Here is an 18,400-nt window from a genome sequence, read left to right on the forward strand (position 1 = left end):
TCGCCTGAGAGAGGAGGTCCCGCCTCAGGGGGATCGGCCATGGGGCTTTCATGGAAAGCCTGAATAGCTCCGAGGACCAAACTTGGCTCCTCCAGAGTGGGGCCACTAGGAGGACTCTATGCCCGTCTTCCCTGACTCGTCTGATGACCTGAGGGATCAGAGCGATCGGGGAAAAGCATAAAGAAGGAGGCTGGGCCAGTCGTGGGCCAGCGCATCTGTTTCCTTTGAAAAATAAGTTGGGCAATGAGAGTTGCTTTCTGAGGCGAAGAGTTCGACCTCTGCCTTCCCGAAAATCTCCCAGATTTTGAGAACCGTCTGGGGATGGAGCATCCACTCGTCCGAGGGGACATTGCTCCGCGAAAGCATGTCTGCTCCCAGATTCGTCTTGCCATGTATGTGTGTCGCCTTGAGTGATCGCAACCTGGGTTATGCCCATTCCAAGAGGCACTTTGCCAGTGCACAGAGGCGGCTGGACGAAAGGCCGCCTTGGTGATTTATGTAGGACACCACTGTCATGCTGTCCGACTGGACTAGGATGTGGCGCCCTTCCAGGATCGCCTGAAAGGATTGAAGGGCTCGTTCTACTGCCAGCATCTCGAGGCAGTTGATATGGAGATGTCTTTCCTCGTGCGACCATGAGCTGGTCTGCCCTCGCACAGAGCACCCCAACCCAGGTTGGACGCATCTGTTGAGAGCACCGTCCTTCTGGAAACCACCTGTAAGGGTTCTCCACGAACCAATCCGGGTTTATCCAAGGCTCCAGGGCTACTAGACAGGCCTGGTTGACCCTGATGCGAAAGCGTGCCGCCAAGCATGAGGTGGGACCCGGAGTTTCAGCCAGTTTTGCAGGGGCCGCATTCGTAGGAGGCCGAGCTGTAAAACTGGGGAGGTGGAAGCCATCAGCCCTAGCATCCTCTGAAAGAACTTCAGAGGGAAACAGGCTTTGTTCCTGACAGAGGCCGTGAGCTGCTGAAGTACCAGAGTCATATCTGGTGATATGACCGCCCTCATATTGACTGAGTCGAAAACGGCTCCCAGGAACGTTATACGTTGGCTGGGGAGCAGTGAGCTCTTGGCGAAATTGACCCTGAGTCCTAGGCACTCTAAGTGGCTCAGGAGCATGGATCTGTTGTGGTCTAGCTCAGTTCGTGACTGGGCTAGAATGAGCCAGTCGTCGAAATAGTTCAGAATGCGGATTCCCATCTGTCTCAGAGGGGAAAACGCCTCGTTCATGCACTTCGTGAAAGTGCGGGGAGCTAGAGACAGCCCTAAGGGAAGGACTGTATATTGGTAAGCCACACCCTCGAACGCAAATCTCAAGAATCGTCTGTGATGGGGGGCTATCTGGATGTGAAAGTAAGCATCTTTAAGGTCCAGCGAGAAGAACCAGTCCTCGGGGCAAATCTGCGTGAGGATCTGCTTCAATGTCAACATCCTGAACTTCCGTTTCATGAGGGAGAGGTTCAGGTGTCTGAGGTCTAAGATGGGTCTGAGACCGCCAAAAAAGGAGCTTCCCCATACACAGTATGAGTGAAGTATCGAAAGGGAAACATGTTTACAGCCTGGTGCAAAAAATTATTTTGGTCTATATAGCTAATTTTGCCCTTCATGACAACTGTGAGGGGGGTACATTTTTTATAACTCATCCGTTTAAATTATATTAAAAACTTAAAGTTCTGCGTAATTAAGGGCGTGGTCACTTGAGTGACAGGTGGTTTGCCACTGCTGACAGTGCCGTCGCGCTAAGTGGGCGTGGCTCCAGCAACTAGCTCCCTCCTTTTTCACCGTGGTGACGCGCTGCCAAGATTGCGACGGCCCGCTCTGCACACTTTAAGCTTCAAAAACAGACTACAGGAGTCTACGGGTGACATCACGGACACTACATTCATGTTTTTATACAGTCTATGGGGTAAACGCTGGGGGAAAACTGAAGCTGATGCTTCACTTTATAGAAATCAATGCATTGACCAGTGCTGACGCAAGCCATGGGGGAAGTACACTTCTCTGCCTTTTGGCTAAGATCAAGTGTAGTATCTGTTCTTATCAGTTTAATATCTGATATGTCCCCCATCCGGGGACTACAAAGGGGAAGTCGTGGCCTAGTGGTTAGAGAGTATGACTCCTAAGACTGAGTAAGATTGTGGGTTCGAGTCTTGGGTCAGCAATACCACGACTGAGGTGCCCTTGAGCAATGCACTGGCTGAACCCCCAACTGCTCCCCAGGTGCCGCAGCATAAATTGCTGGCCACTGCTCTGGGTGTGTGTTCACAGTGTGTGTGTGTGTGTTCACTGCTGTGTGTGTGCACTTTGGATTGGTTAAACGCAGAGCGTGAATTATGAGTATGGGTCACCATACTTGGCTGTATGTCACATCACTTTCACTTTTTTTTTTTCAATTTTTCACTACCCTTAAAAATTTTAAATATATATATTTTTTTTAATGAATATGACTTTTAACCTGATGGAGGATGCACTCATTAAGGCAGTTTCTCTTTCCCTCTCTCTCTCTCTCTCTCTCTCTCTCTCTCACTTGCACATAAGCTGTTGGTATATTTTATATTTTTTGTACTGTTGATCATTGTTGTCATCTTCTGCCTCAATAAAAAAAAAATCTCCATGCTTGGGTGTAGTTGGTGAATCCGGTGCAGAGAAAACTGCAAACTGGCATTCAGATCTGTCTCTATTTTGTTAACAATGGCCCAACTTCCAACGATCCAATCAATTCCCATACGACAAAATTCAAGTCCCGTCCTCTCATTTCAGATGCTGTTTCACTCGGATAGATGTCACCGCAGAGAAAAGACGATCGCTACTTCCGTTTCATTGTGTTTTTAAAACATTACAATATATTACAGATCCCAATCTGAACAATTTGTGTGAATGTTATAATAAATGTATAAATAGAGCTTTTAGTAATTTTTTCTATTTTATTTTACAGAACAACAGTAAAATTACAATAACATTTATGAATGTTGATGGATTTGTTTTTTCTCAGCTTTTATTTTGATGGAAACCTGCAGGAAGACCTCATTGTTTTTTTTGACGACAGCAGATTTGTAAATGATTATCTTTACAATTTTGGGAAGATGTTTGTTAAACGTATTGCAATGCTTTGTAGAAATTCATGTAAATGTTAACTGATGATTAATACTGTTTCAGCACAGATTTTCCTCAAGCTTTGGACTTTAGACCCTGGCTAACAAGCAGCTTATTCCACGAGCTTGTGCAGCACTGTGTAACGTAAGGATAGAGGAGACAATAGCAAGTCAAACAGATCCTTTTATTAGGATGAATAGCACCAGTCGCAGAGTGAATCAAGGAGAAGCAGACGCAGTTCTCAGGAATGCTGGAAGATACCAAAGCAGAACACAGGTCCTTCAGAATGGTATCTCCAAAGATGACGATGACTAGGCAGCGCAGGCTTGCATGGACAACTCGATCCGAGGGTCTGACGTGAAGTGGTGAATCCAGTGTTGGTGAATAGTGAAGACATATACTGCTCTGGCGAACTTCCAGACGGAGACAAACCAGGAGACACGAGGAGCTGAAGAGACAGGAACACAACAGGTACATCCATAAAACAATGATCTGACAAACACAAGACGCATGAGGCATGAGTATAAGTAGACCATGTTAATGACCAACACCTGTCGCTGATTTCCCGGAGGATCATCAGCGACCACGCCCACACACACACACACCCACACACACACACACACACACACACATTCATTCATTCATAAAATACACACCCACAGTGCAAGGGATCGTCAATGAATTCCTCAACCGTTACAGTAGCTCCCAGAGGGACCTACCTGTTGATAGTAATCATCAATAAGGGTCTGATCCAGAATGTCCCTAGCAGGAACCCATCTTCTCTCCTCCGGACCGTAACCCTCCCAGTCCACCAGATACTGAAATCCGCGTCCCCTCCGTCTTGAGTCCAGAACTCGATTTACCGAATAAGTGGGCGGTAGGGGAACCGGGGCTGGCAGATTAATGGGTGAATAAAATACGGGTTTTAATTTGGAAACATGGAACACGGGATGAATTCTTCTGTATGCAGGATAGTGTTTAAGGCGAACTGTCACCAGACTAATGATTTTGGTGACAGGAAATGGGCCAATGAATTTGGGAGCTAGCTTATTAGAAACGGAACGGAGTGGAATGTTCTTAGTAGAAAGCCACACTTTGGAACTGACGACATACACGGGAGGTCTTGACCGGTGGCGATCGGCCTTAACCTTGGTACGCGCCCTTACTTGGAGCAGAGTCTCACAGGCGCTGGTCCATGTGCGGTGACACCACTGGACAAAAGCGTGGGCGGAGCGGACCGCGACTTCGGATTCCAGACTAGGAAAAATAGGTGGCTGGTACCCTAAGCTACCCTCAAATGGAGATAGGCCCGTGGATGACACAGGTAGCGAGTTGTGGGCATACTCCACCATTGAGAGTTGTTGACACCAAGAGGAAGGATTCTTGGCGGCAATACATAGAACATTCTCTCCAAATCTTGGTTGCCTCTCTCGGTCTGCCCGTTGCCTCGGGGGTGGTAACCCGAAGATAAACTGACAGTGGCCCCCAGTAATTTACAAAATACTTGCTAAAATTTGGAGACAAATTGGGATCCCCTGTCAGAGACCACGTCCGTAGGGAGGCCATGTAACCGAAAGACGTGATCGATGACAGTCACCGCTGTTTCCTTGGCTGAAGGCAATTTGGGCAAGGGAATAAAATGAGTCGCCTTCGAGAACCGGTCCACTACGGTTAAAACAACCGTGTTGCCTTGGGATGGTGGTAACAAAATCTAGCGCTATGTGGGACCAGGGTTTCGAAGGGACAGACAGCGCTTGAAGAAGCCCACCTGGGGGTCGATTGGAAGTCTTACCCATCGCACAGATCGAGCAGGCCAAAACAAAATCTCGAATGTCGCAAGCCATAGATGGCCACCAGAATCGTTGCGTAACTAGAAATCTAGTACGATTTACTCCTGGGTGACAGGCTACATTGGAACAATGACCCCACTGAATAACGTCAGACCGTAATTCCTCCGGCACAAACAATCGGTTTGGTGGGCACCGGGACGGAGGCGTTACCCCTTCTAAGGCCGTCTTGACCTTCGATTCGACCTCCCATCGGAGTGTGGAGATGAATAGAGTCTCCGGTAAAATGCACTCGGTAGTAGCCCGGTGTTCGGATGGATCAAAAATACGAGATAACGAATCGGGTTTGATGTTTTTAGAACCCGGACGGTACGAAAGAGTAAAGTCAAAACGACTGAAAAAAAAGAGCCCACCGAGCCTGCCTGGAGTTGAGTCTTTTGGCAGATTGAATGTATTCTAAGTTCTTGTGATTAGTCAAGATGTTAAAAGGTACCCCCGACCCTTCTAACCAATGTCGCCATTTGACTTGACTGCCAACAACTCCCTGTTACCAATGTCATAGTTACGTTCGTTAGGCGACAAATGATGAGAAAAGAACGCGCAAGGATGCATCTTGTCGTCTGAAGAAGAGCGCTGAGAAAGCACTGCGCCTACCCCCACCTCTGACGCATCGACCTCCACCACGAACTGACGTGACCGGTCAGGGGTCTTAAGAATGGGAGCCGAACGAAGCGGCTCTTTAGGTTGGTGAATACAGCTTCGGCTGTTTCGGACCACCTGAACGTCGTTCTGGGGAAGGTCAAGGCAGTCAGAGGCGCGGCTAGTTGGCTGTAATTACGAATAAAACATCGGTAAAAATTGGCGAACCCCAGAAACCTCTGTAGGGCCTTCCCCAGGGAATCTGGACTTGGCCAATCCACCACAGCCTTAACTTTGTCAGGATCCATATGCACTCCCTCAGACGAGGGAAGGCTGAAGACATCAATGGCAAAGGATATGTATTCTTTACCGTGATGTTATTCAACCCTCGGTAATCAATGCAAGGTTGCAGAGAACCGTCCTTCTTCCCCACAAAAAAGAACCCTGCCCCCGCTGGAGAAGAGGAAGGTCAGATGAATCTGGATGCCAGAGAATCAGAAATATATTTCTCCATGGCCTCCCTCTCGGGAACAGACAGAGAGTATAACTTGCCCTTAGGCAGAGACGTACCTGGCAGTAGATCTATAGCACAGTCATAGGGACGATGCGGAGGAAGAGAAGCAGCTCTGGACTTACTGAACACTCCCTTCAGATCGAGGTACTCGGCGGGCACGTTTGACAAAATCACCGGCTCTTCCTGCAAGACAGAACAAGACAGAGATGAACCAGCAGACATTAAACAAGACGCATAACACTCAGTGCTTCAGGCAGAAACAGAGTTATGTCCCCAGTCCACCCTGGGATTATGCTTCACCAACCAGGGGTGGCCTAGGACAATGGGAACCTGAGGGGAGTCCATGAGGAGAAATGACAGTTCTTCAGAATGATTCTCGGATGTGATGAGTGTTATCAGACTGGTAGTGTGAGATACTGTGGGTAACTGTTGACCATTGAGTGCGTTGACTGAGATTTTGTTAGTGAGAGGTATGGTGGGTGGATCTGAAGCTGTTGTGCAAATGACCAGTCCATAAAGTTACCTTCTGCCCCGGAGTTGAGAAGAGCTTGACTGTGATGTGACCGAGTTGCCCACTGCAATCTCACCGGGAGGAGGGTGGAAGTACGAGTGTGTTGTTCCAACCGATGCAGGCGTGCGTCCACTCTTAAGGCCAGTTCGATCAGATCATCGAGTTTCTCTGGCAGGTTGAGGGTATAAATCTCCTGTTGGATGCGGTCAGCCAGCCCATGCAGGAAGATGTCCCATTGCGCCGCCTTGTTCCAGCAGCATTCTGCGGAGAGGGTGCGAAACTCGATGGAATGTCGGCGACGAATCTTTCTCCCTGGCGGATGTCGGCGATCTGGCGAGCCGCATCTCTGCCTGCGACTGCCCGGTCAAACACCCTTCTCATCTCCTCATAGAGTGCCGTGAACGAGTCACAACAGGGTCGATGGTTTTCCCACACCGCCGTCCCTAACATCATACAGTAATCAGCAATAACCACTCCTTCCTCTTCTCATTAAAGACATGAGATGCAGCACTAAACAACAGTCTCTCAATGTTGGCGTTTGCAATAATTTTTGTCTTTCTCTGACAGTTTTAAATGCTTTCACACTGCCGACATGTATGCTGCATTAGTGCATTCCTCTATTTGATCACGTCACGTCATTGTTTGGTACAATTTATTCTGTCTTATCGCTTATTCGGATAATTTTGCTTGCCGCTTGCCTAACATTTGATACATACCTACTGCTCATTACATTTAAAATAACTGCTCATTACATTTTCTTATTTTATTTTTGACTTAGTACTTTCCAACTGCTGTGAAATTCCAATAGATAAGAAAAGAAGGCTTACAAGGTCAAAGTTCATTGTTCATTCATTGTACTCCACATAACCCATACGGGGTTTAAAATGGATGCCAGCATGGTGTAAGATACCTCTTGCTGTTCCTCCATCACAACTTTCTCAAAAGAACACAGAAAGCACTGTAAGAGAGCAGCATGCTCCCAGCAAACAACCAACAAGCTGTCTGCAGCATACTGTGCCACATTGTTGTTTTAAACAAAGACACATCCTTCTTTCAACCCAAAGTATTTAATGTGTATTTCCTATCCAAAACATTGGCAACAGTGAAAGCTTTGAGTGAGCTTTTGAGTACAAAGACACGGATTGGTACCTTGTTTTTTTCTTCTTTTTTTTGAGTATATATTATATTATATTATATTATATTATATTATATTATATTATATTATATTATATTATATTAAATTATATTATATTATATTATATTATATTATATTATATTATATTATATTATATTATATTATATTATATTATATTATATTATATTATATTATATATTTTTTACTTTATTCACCCAATTTTAAATTACATAAATGTTCTATGTGCTGACAACTGGCCTTAATCTGTGAATTTATACACTGTTAAATGTACTGAAAATAGCATTAGAAATATTCATGAACCGCTAAGCACCTTTCGGCTAATACGGACTTACGCAGAGTCTAACCATGCAACCTTGTTAACAAAATTAAAAATAATTATTCAAATAGCAGATTAAAAAGGTATTCTAGGAAAAAAAGGTCAGCATTGCTTTTTGCAGTTTTGTGTGAAATGCAAAAAAGGTCCAATTAAAAAAATTATCCTGATTTTCGTTAGCTGTGTGTATAGTGGGTGTAATAAGCAACTTCCAAACTGTATTTTGAGGGTATTTCTTATTTCTGAACCTTTAGTGCGCTTTTGTGGAGTCTTGATGTTTGATTCCTATTACACATTTGCATCAGTTCAACTAAGCTCAAATTCTTAGTACTCTTGTTTGGCAGGTGTATGTAAGAATGTTCTCAAAGCTGAGCATGTGCACAAATTGGTTAAAAAATAAATCTACTTTGCAGGATGAGGCCTTGCATTGACAGTTAATGGTGTCACTGTTAAAGCATTAATAGAAATATCATAGGAACAGCCTGTCATCATTTACTAACCCTCATCATGTTATTCCAAACCAGAATGAAACTTTTTTTCTGTGGAAGACAAATAAATAACCCAGTCATGTGAAGATACAAGAAGAATTTAAAATAAAATAAATAGGCCAGCTGCATATTATGGTGATGCAGCATGCCCAAGAGCTTTAAAGCATTTGCACCTGTGCATACATCATTGTACATACATTTCTGTATATTTTTATACACTCATATATCAAAATATTGAAGCCAACATGGTGTGAATTTGCTGCGATGTCTCTGTTGTTGGACACATACTGGGAGACAGATACCGACAGAACAAACAGCCCGACCTGTGACCGTCCTGCCGCAGCCTCTGTCCTCGGGGTATGCTGACAGGAGACAGGCATGACTCATTCATCAGAAGCGGGGAAAAAATAACCATTAGAGTTTTGAAATAGTGGCAACTATCAGTTTATCTTGCATGGTGTCCAAGGTAACTCCCTGTGGAATTCCAACAGTTTGCATTTAGCACCTTTTTTCTTCCAACTTCATTTATTTTGTGTCACGTCTCACGGCGGCCCAGTGGGTATTTACAGACGCTTAGCAATATCCTTCCTGCTAGCTTATGAAAAAGGCCCATTAATGGTGCCAAATACAGTTGCAGTTTGTTCCATTTGGATCTGTATATGGTTTTTTAAATGTCTTAGTTTTTTTCCAAGTGGATTACTGTAAGTGTCTTGCGTGCATCAATTATTCAGATGGTGTGATGCAGATATCCTCCTCTCACTTTCAAAGGCTGCAATATTTCTCATTCTGAGCAGCAAGTCAGTTTCCATTAAGTATTTATGAACCAGGAATAAACTGGGTAAATCATGTGCTTTGTGCATGCTCCAGATGATTTCTCAAAATGTAGGAAATTGTCCACATTCTCTCTCTATTTTTCTCTGCCCAACATCCTTGCAGCTCAGAGAAATGCAGCTTAATCACAATGGCTGTGCTCACACTGATGCAGAGAATACAATCATCAGTCTTGTTTTAGAGTGATAAATATGGCTGCGTTCACACAAAGTTTGGTCAGTAGTGAAAGCGATAATTACCTTTTATGCTCAAACTGGCTAACTTCAATTTTTATGACTCACAAATACATTTTATGTAAACTTGTGTAAATAAGTAAATTTTGATATATTTAACCATGCATTTTTAAATCACACTAATTTATGTATTTTAATCAAACATGATGTAAATGTTTAAAAATGAGACAAATCAACTAATCACAGAATTTAACTAATACTAATTAATGTTAGTGCTGTTGTTTTCTCAACATGATCATGTCACTTCCTTGAGCATTATTTCTTCCTGGAGACCTTTTGTAGTTAAAAATGAATGGAAACTGATAGTACTGTAGTTCTCAACCATGGGACCAGGGTCCACTAGGGGGCCTCAGCAAACTTCCAAAGGCCCGCAGGTGGTATATTGTATCATAATTAATAATTTATCATTAATAAAATAATCTAAAGTTAGTTCAGTGTTTGAAACTTCCAGAATCACAAAATGAATGACTTTATTACCAATATTTCTAGCTTATGTAAAAAAAAAAAAGTAAAAAAAAAAAATAGTTGAAAAACAGGTAGAAAACAAGCAGCTTTGTCATAATTACAACATAAATAACAGATATATCATATCTTATATGGGAGAGGGCATTCAAATATTTTGTTGGACAATGGGGGTCAAAACATTATAATATTAAATTATAACTTTTTCTGTGTACTTTATGTAAAAGTACATAAAAAAAGTTATAATTAAAATGCTAATTAAAACATTATTCCTAAGAATACATTATGTTTGAACTATTAATAAGAGAGAGGGGGAAAAGGAAAAACTATTTGAATATTTCATAAAGAATTTCCAGTTTTTGGGAGATATCTTTATGTTCAACTTCTTGTGATACCGTGGTTAAATCTGAATTAATATGTAATCAAATCATTCCAACATATTAACTATATTAACTACACACATCTAAAATATGTATCTATACAGTGGTTTCCAAAAGTCTGGGACCAATACTGATTGATTGATTGATTGGTTGATTGGTTGATTGATTGAACAATTAAAAAAGTTTAAATACTTTTAAAGCAAACAGTTTGGAAAATTTACAAAAATGGACTGACCCAGGGAGTGAACATTCACGAGTTTGCATGGTGGCGCTCACCAGTGCTGAACACTGTGCTGCACTCAGCATTAATAAGAAGACCAGTTCTTCATTACCAAACAGAGGAGGGGAAACAGAAAACAAGACAAAGTCTGATTGCCAAAAATCTTATTTCCTGCCCTGAGCTGGCAGATCAGCCAGTGAGGAAGTGCTGATTGTGACTCCTGTTGTTGGCATATAGTGGCCTGGACAAGTTTACTCTGTGGCTGCCATCTCAAGGCAAGGACAATGTGGCCATTCGTCAACTGACGGGCCCCGTCCTTCAGCACCACCTCAGTCTGTCCTGTCCACACAGCATCTTATGAATACAGACAAGTGGACACAAGCATGTCACATGTCAGGTTGGTGGAGGACGAGTGGTTAGTTTGAATGAGAGGTGGCAGAGATACCCAGCAATGTGCACAGCAGGGATGAACAGCGGTGCCGCTCGAGCAGAAATTACAGACGGAGTTTGATAATAATCCACTCACTTCAGTAAAACCCTCAGAAATGATCCAGCTGATTTCTCGCACCAGGCTCTGCTCACTCAGATAAAACCCTTTAGGCCTGCTTCTAAAATCAATTGCTATCTTGACTCTTACTGGAACACAATATTTGACATTGTTGTGTCCAAGATTGAGCTCTTCTTTTAATACAGCCTCTCAATGACTGAACCTATTACAGTTTGTCCCTGCGGTAAAGTGCTTGAACATAACATCTGTGGCGTCTGACAGGCCAGGTTTGTACCCTGTCATTGACCGAAGCTCACGGCTGAATGTTTGTATACCTGAATAAAGGATGATGTTCTGTGTTACTGTGATTAAATATTTAGCTCCATGTCTACAACTCCCCTGAGTTTGACCGTATGTATGTTTCTGCATTACAGCAAAGCAATCAAGCAAATAACTGAGCAAGAACCTGGGTCACTTATATTTGATGTTAACAACGGGGAGTTATTTCAACAATCCCTATTTATACCCGCAGCACTTTATTAAAAATCTATTTCAAATTAAATTCCTGTGAATTTACTGGAAGCGAAAAGGATAGTTCACACAAAAAATTAAATTAAATTTACTCACCCCCATGTCATTTCAAATCCGTATGACATTCTTTCATGGACCATAAAGAGATGTTTTGACCAATGTCTCAATGTCACAACTGCTCTTTTCCAAATAGCTTTTGGGTGAAGAATATTTAGATATTTCATATTTTAAAATTATTTTTCATGTTTTGTTAAAGTGTCTTTTAAAATATAATTTGCTGTTCTTTTTGAAAAACAAACAAACAAAAAATATATGCATTTGGAACACACACACATTCATATGCACACACAAACACTAATTTAGAGGTTTGGGGTATGGTTGGTTTGAAAGTTTGAAAGTCTCATATGCTTACCATTGTTACAAAAAAACAACAATAACAACAACAAAAAAAACTATAAAATCAGCAATATTGGTAAATATTACTACAATTCAAAATAACGTTTTTTAAATACAAACTTATATAAATAATACATGTATTTTAAAATGTAATTTATACTTATGGCAAAGCTGAATTTTCAGTAGTCATTAATCCATTGATGTATAGTTTGTTATGATAGGACAATATTTGGCAGAGATACAACTATTTGAAAATCTGAAATCTCCTTTAAAGTTGTCCGTATGAAGTTCTTAGCAATGAATATTACTAATCATAAATTAAGTTTTGATATATTTACAGTAGGAAATTTACAAAATACCTTCATGGAACATGATCTTTATGTATTATCCTAATGATTTTTGGCATAAAAGAAAAATTGATAATTTTGACCCATGCAATATATTTTTGGTTACTACTACAAAAATACCCGCGCTACTTATGACTGGTTTTGTGGTGAAGGGTCACATATGCTGATTTGGAGCCAAAAGACTAATTATTAATGTTGAAAAAAATAGTAATGCTTAATTAATTTTGGGGAAACCATTAAAAAAAAAATTTCAGGATTCCTTGATGAATAAAAGTTCAAACTACATTTGTTTGAAATAGAAATCTGTTGTAATATTCACTTTTAACCGTTTTTTTATTTAATGGCCTTAAAATGAATTATATATATATGTGTGTGTGTGTGTGTGTGTGTGTGTGTGTGTGTGTGTGTGTGTGTGTGTGTGTGTGTGTGTGTGTGTGTGTGTGTGTGTGTGTGTGTGTATGTTTTTTTTTTAACAAACATATTTTTTAGAAACCATTTTTTAGAAAGCCATTATATAATATCTTATAATAAGTATATTATTATAAATGTTTATAATTCCATTTAAAGCTGTCCAACAAGTTTAATCTCGTACTCATTTATTTATTTATTTATTTATTTATATGTATAGTAGGATTTTTCCTTTTTCAACAGTAAAAAGAATGTTTGAATTGAATGCGGCTGTTACAGATTGACTGCATTTGTTGCAAAACACCATATAGCAGAAGAGAATCCTTTTCTTAGGATAACCTTAAGACATCATCTCCTTTCTGAACCAGGTTTGCAGATCCTGCAATTGTTTGCTGTGCATTTTTCACCAGCCACCCATATGTTTCAAACCCCCGGTTGTTACAGGTAGTGTGCACAAGTTAACTGCTCAGGTTTTTCCAGTGATTAATTGCTAAGCGTAGTTTAACCCAACCCAGAACAGAAACGCGCTGCTGTTCCATTCTCTTTCACCCTCAGAGAGTCTGCCGAGAAACGCTGAGCTTTCACAAGTTCTGTAAATAGACAAACCAAACACTGTCTGCAGCTTCTAAATATATCACGCCAGAGAAGTTTTTCTAATCATTTGTGAAAATCCAGGACAGACTTGAAAATGAGATGCAGATCGCTTTGTCTCCAAGGGTTTTAGTCTGTTTTTGGTGCATTCTGCTGCCTCGAAACGCATTTAGTGGGAAAAAGTCCTTGGTTTAAGGTTTGTTTGTGTGGAATTGTGATAAAACGCTATCAAATTTTCAAAGGCTTTGAAATTCAGTGCAAAATTCCATAATAATCTGAACGATTAACATCTGCGTTTCACCATAGCAGCTTTTAATTAAACTAAATGTCTACGTTATCCAATACAACACTTTTAATGAAAGCCAAAGGGCTCATCTGTTGTATATAAAGCGCTCCTTAACACAAACCAAACAAACCCTCAGTGTAAAGACGGAGATAAACATAATTGACTCTCATGCTGCAATTTGGTTAGAGAGCTCTCTTTTTTTTTTACACAAATCTTTTATAAATGGATGTAATTGATGAGTCAAACAGCATTGATTTCCAATACACTCATTTGCAGTGCGGGAACGTGAAAAGAAGGGGAGCGAGTGAGGAATGGGGCAGTTGAAAGTGAGTGGTACTGATGGGCTGTGTGTCTCTGTTCTTTACACTGATGAGTCAGACGCTGCTTTCATTTAGATCAGATTAAAGCTGTCTCTGATGGTTAATCTGGGAGTTTAGCCACTGCAATCATCAGGAATCATCTGATTGTCATGGGATTATGACTTTAGAGGGAAGACTCGGTCAGACTGTGGCTGTGCGAGGACAGTCAAACGCACACATACACACAAAAATGCTGAGACTGAGCTAAACAGCTTAGTCATGATGTTAGAGGTTAGGAATGAGGTGGTGTACACTCATTACATTTTCTAAGGCAGACAAAACTCGAACAAGAAAAGGCATTTGCAACTCATTTTACTGTCAAATAATTACCGGGTGAAAGAGGACTGCAACATGAAGTAGAAAGAATGTATTACATTCATTGGGAACTGATTATTGAATTTGGCTAAATAATGTAATATTTCAAAATAATATTTTAATATTGTTATAATAAATGACCTTACTTTTGAAAAATTTTGTGTCAGACTTTTAATCTTTAATCTTTCTGAAAGAAGTATCTTATTCTTATTTGATGAAAAAATACAGGAAAAAAAGAAAATAAAGAAAGAACGAAGTTATAGTGAAATATGATTACTATTTAAAATAACTGTTTTCTATTTGAATATTTGTTCCTGTTATTCAAGGCTGAATTTTCAGCATCATTACTACAGTCTTCAGTGTCCCATGATCTTTCAGATATCATTATAATATGCTGATTTGCTGCTTAATAAATATTTGTTATTACTATTAATGGTGATAAATATTTTTGTGGAAGCATAATATTCATAATATTTTTCAGGATCCTTTGATGATTAGATATTTCAAAAGAACAGCATTTATTTAAAATAGTTTTAAATATATAATGTTATTTCACTTGATATATTAAATTAATAATTGAATATTACTATATTCATATAATATTAATATAAAATTACTACATTTTTTAAAAAAATATATAATTTTTTTTAATAATATCTTATATTAATACAATTCAAACGGACAAAGTGGTGTCAGTGGAAAGGGAAATTAGTGTCAGTGGTGTTATTGCATAGTGACAAATGATTAAGAAAATATTTTGATACATGTTGGAATAGAGTTTTGGGATGCTGATGATGAAACAGGCACAATAAGATAAGAAAAAAATATATTTTTAAAAGTGAATGGAGAAAAATGTGATTTATTGTTGACTTTAATTGGACTAATTAAGGTCCTCATCCAGACAATTCTGTATAATCTGTTTCGATATGATCTCACCTATCCTCACCTAAAATGTTCTCTTTTTCTTTTTATAGTGTGGAACTAGATTTTAAACTTCAAGAGGACAAACTTCAGCCCTTAATGAAGAGACTGTGTCCATTAGAAGAGCCGTCCTACCCCTCTCTGCCTTACACACACGAGGTGTTCACCTCCACACCTAAACGCAAGTCCAAGACTGAGACCAAGAAGCATGCACGATGGAAACTTTGGTTCCTCTAATATATGGATCCAGGATCCCTGAAACCATCACAAATGAGCAAATTCTAGTGGAATTGGATAAACATGGAGAAATGCTCACAGCTAGCCACCGTTTGGAAAATGCATCACGGGATCCACTGAACGACTGGATTTTAGTAAGGAATAACAGTTGTTTTCTAATCATGACCCTCTGATGAACCCTCTGAGTTTGGGAACTGCTGAATTCACCTGATCTCACATTTTTCAATGGGATTACACAATGATCCTTAGGTTTAGTCAAGTTAGCAAGGTAAGAGAACAGGGATGATTGTTGGTGTGCTGTGTGTGTGTGTGTGTGTGTGTGTGTGTGTGTGTTTTCCAGTGTCTAACTGAGATCTCTTTCTTCTTTCTACATTTATCCCATTTTACTTTAGGGACCCTGCAGAGGCAACAAGAAACTTCAAAGCTAAACACTAGTTTGCCACAAAACTACTTTGGAGCTGTAGATCAGAGACATCTAATCAGCAAAGCACAAACTTTTGAGAATTATAAAGTAGCTTTGATAGCTGAGATATACCTCTGTCTGTTTCCCTGTTTTTCTTTTCACACTTTTCTTACACACTGGTGTTCTCAGAAAAAGTTAATGATAATAATAATTCATGAAAATACGGTGACTTGTCTATAAATTATATAGATTTCTGCTTCAAATAATGGGCCATCAACATTTCTGGAATAAGAAAAACTTTTTCAGTGTGCAGATGTTCAGGTCTGAAACTATTTTCTTGGGAATATGATGCTGTATTTACAACACAGGTCAATATTTCAGTAAATATATTTTTCAGACTCATAAAGATGCTTGAGAATTGGCTGGAGATTACAGGCAATATGTTCCATGGTGGAAAACAAATATGAGAACCCACCTCAAATCTGTTTAGATGATCATTGTTTTGTGTTATAGATTGGACAGTGCACAAATACAGAACACAAATCAATAGAAATAGGCTCTATCCTATAAAACACACCACTCTGTTCAAGCTGATGTGTCATTTGCTCAATTTAATTTTAATATGATGGCAGTCAATCACCAAAATATTGTGCTTGTTTACCCACCTAATGCAAAGTAATGACACAACACACACATTGGGGAGTATAATAATGCAGGTAACATAGAGGGCTATGTATATACAAACTGTGCTCATCATTTTATTAGCTTCAAAGAGTCTTTGTGTTAGATATTCACAAGTCTAATGTCTTCACTACAGTGCCAAACACTGTATTTAGCTGGTAGCCCAAGAACCTTCATACTTGGAGGGTGTTTTTGATAACTGTAGGCTATATGTTTAAAAGTAATACTATGTTAAAAATCTTGGTCACAGTATCTTGTTGTTGAATTGGAGCACAGTACTTGTAAATTCTTGTAGCATAACCCAAATGCATCATTATACATTGAGAAAGTGCAATTGATTTATATTGTGCAATATTACATTTTATACAATTTCTACCCACAGTGCATTTACAATAAAGAAACCAATGCAAAATATCCTGTTCCCGTGTACGTTTTTTAGTGTCGGACCAAAGGAGTGTGGGTTGCTTTGGGATTTTTGCAAAGTGCATTGTAGTGGTGATACTCAATTCATGAAGATGATGGAATAGTGCTTTAAACAGGACTCAGCTGGAGGATTAGATGGTTGCAAAACTTTTCTCTAAAATTGATTGGCTTCAGCTTTGGTGCACTCTCCACAGACGTGCTCTGTGATTGGACGGCCTCTAGTAGAACACCTGCTGCCAAGATACTGTCAGTCACTTTGAATCAAGAGATGAAATATTCCTCTGAACTCTTTCTGAAAACATAACTAATGTAAACATGGCGAATGTAATTCTGCTGACCCATCGTAGGGATATGACTACAAACGAATCTCTCCAGACTTTCCCTGAACTTATTCTCTGATCAAACAGCCTTATTTTAATATTGATAACAGTTGCTACTTAAGCTGATGTGCACATGAAAGTGGTGTACAAAATGACACTGAAAACTGATTGCATTTCTGTATCCTTGCAATCTTTCCAAACAGACTGATAGAGGATCTTACATATAGATATATATATATATATATATTTTTAGGTGTAGGGTAACACGAAAGAGGATTTGCAGAAGTGCCATTTTTTACAAGAAAAATAAAACAACAACAACAATTAATTGGTCCTTACAATGAGATGATTTTATGTTAAACATAACAGAAACTGCAATTTTCTTGGACTCAAGATTTTTTTTTTTTTAAACAATTGTTCACCCAAAAATTCTAATTCACCTAAAAATTCACTCTCAGGTCTTTTAGTATATAGATTAGTTTGTTTCTTCATCAGTACAGATTTGGAAAAAAATTGCATTACATCCCTTGTCCACCAATGGACCCTGCAGTGAATGGGTGCCATCAAAATAAGAGTCCAAACATCTTATAAAAGCATCACAATAATCCACACGTAATCCACACGACTCTAGTCAATCAACTGTCTAGTGAGGTGAAAAGTTGCAATTTTGTAAAAAAAAAAAATATTAATAATAATACATTACAAAATCACAATATTGAAATATTATTCTATGGTCTACAGTTATTTGGACTCTCATTCTGATGGTACCCATTCACTGCAGAAATCCAGCTGTTAGCAAGTGCATCTTGGATGAGTGTGACAAAATTTTCTGCAAATTTTCATTTTTGGGTGATCTGTTACTTTAATTGAGGGGTACAGACATATTTTCATGAAAATATTCTTACAGTTTCATGCCAAAACTACAACTAAGGCTGTAGAGGACTGTGTTGGTGGCAGAAAACAATTTTTCCAAGTGAGCAGATAACTGGATCTCATTTCAAAGAGGTTTGTGCTGATGATAAATTGTATATAGCATATGGAGTGACTGTAATCTTTCCAATAGTT

General features: G+C 39.6%; 1 protein-coding gene and 1 pseudogene across 1 annotated transcript in view; both read left to right on the top strand.

Annotated features, from left to right (window-relative positions):
* insyn2ab (inhibitory synaptic factor 2Ab) overlaps positions 1-16,060 on the top strand; it is a 57,898-nt gene extending 41,838 nt beyond the window's left edge. Inside the window, exons 4-5 of the mRNA XM_059521069.1 lie at positions 15,325-15,776; positions 15,901-16,060. Of these exons, the coding sequence (XP_059377052.1) occupies positions 15,325-15,508 (184 nt within the window). The 3' untranslated portion in view covers positions 15,509-15,776; positions 15,901-16,060. The remainder of the gene's footprint in view (positions 1-15,324; positions 15,777-15,900) is intronic.
* Positions 1,996-2,125, top strand: LOC132113410 (U2 spliceosomal RNA; annotated as a pseudogene).
* Positions 16,061-18,400: the final 2,340 nt, after the last annotated feature.

This window comes from Carassius carassius, chromosome 32 (assembly GCF_963082965.1).
Source record: "Carassius carassius chromosome 32, fCarCar2.1, whole genome shotgun sequence".
Taxonomy (NCBI): Eukaryota; Metazoa; Chordata; class Actinopteri; order Cypriniformes; family Cyprinidae; genus Carassius; species Carassius carassius.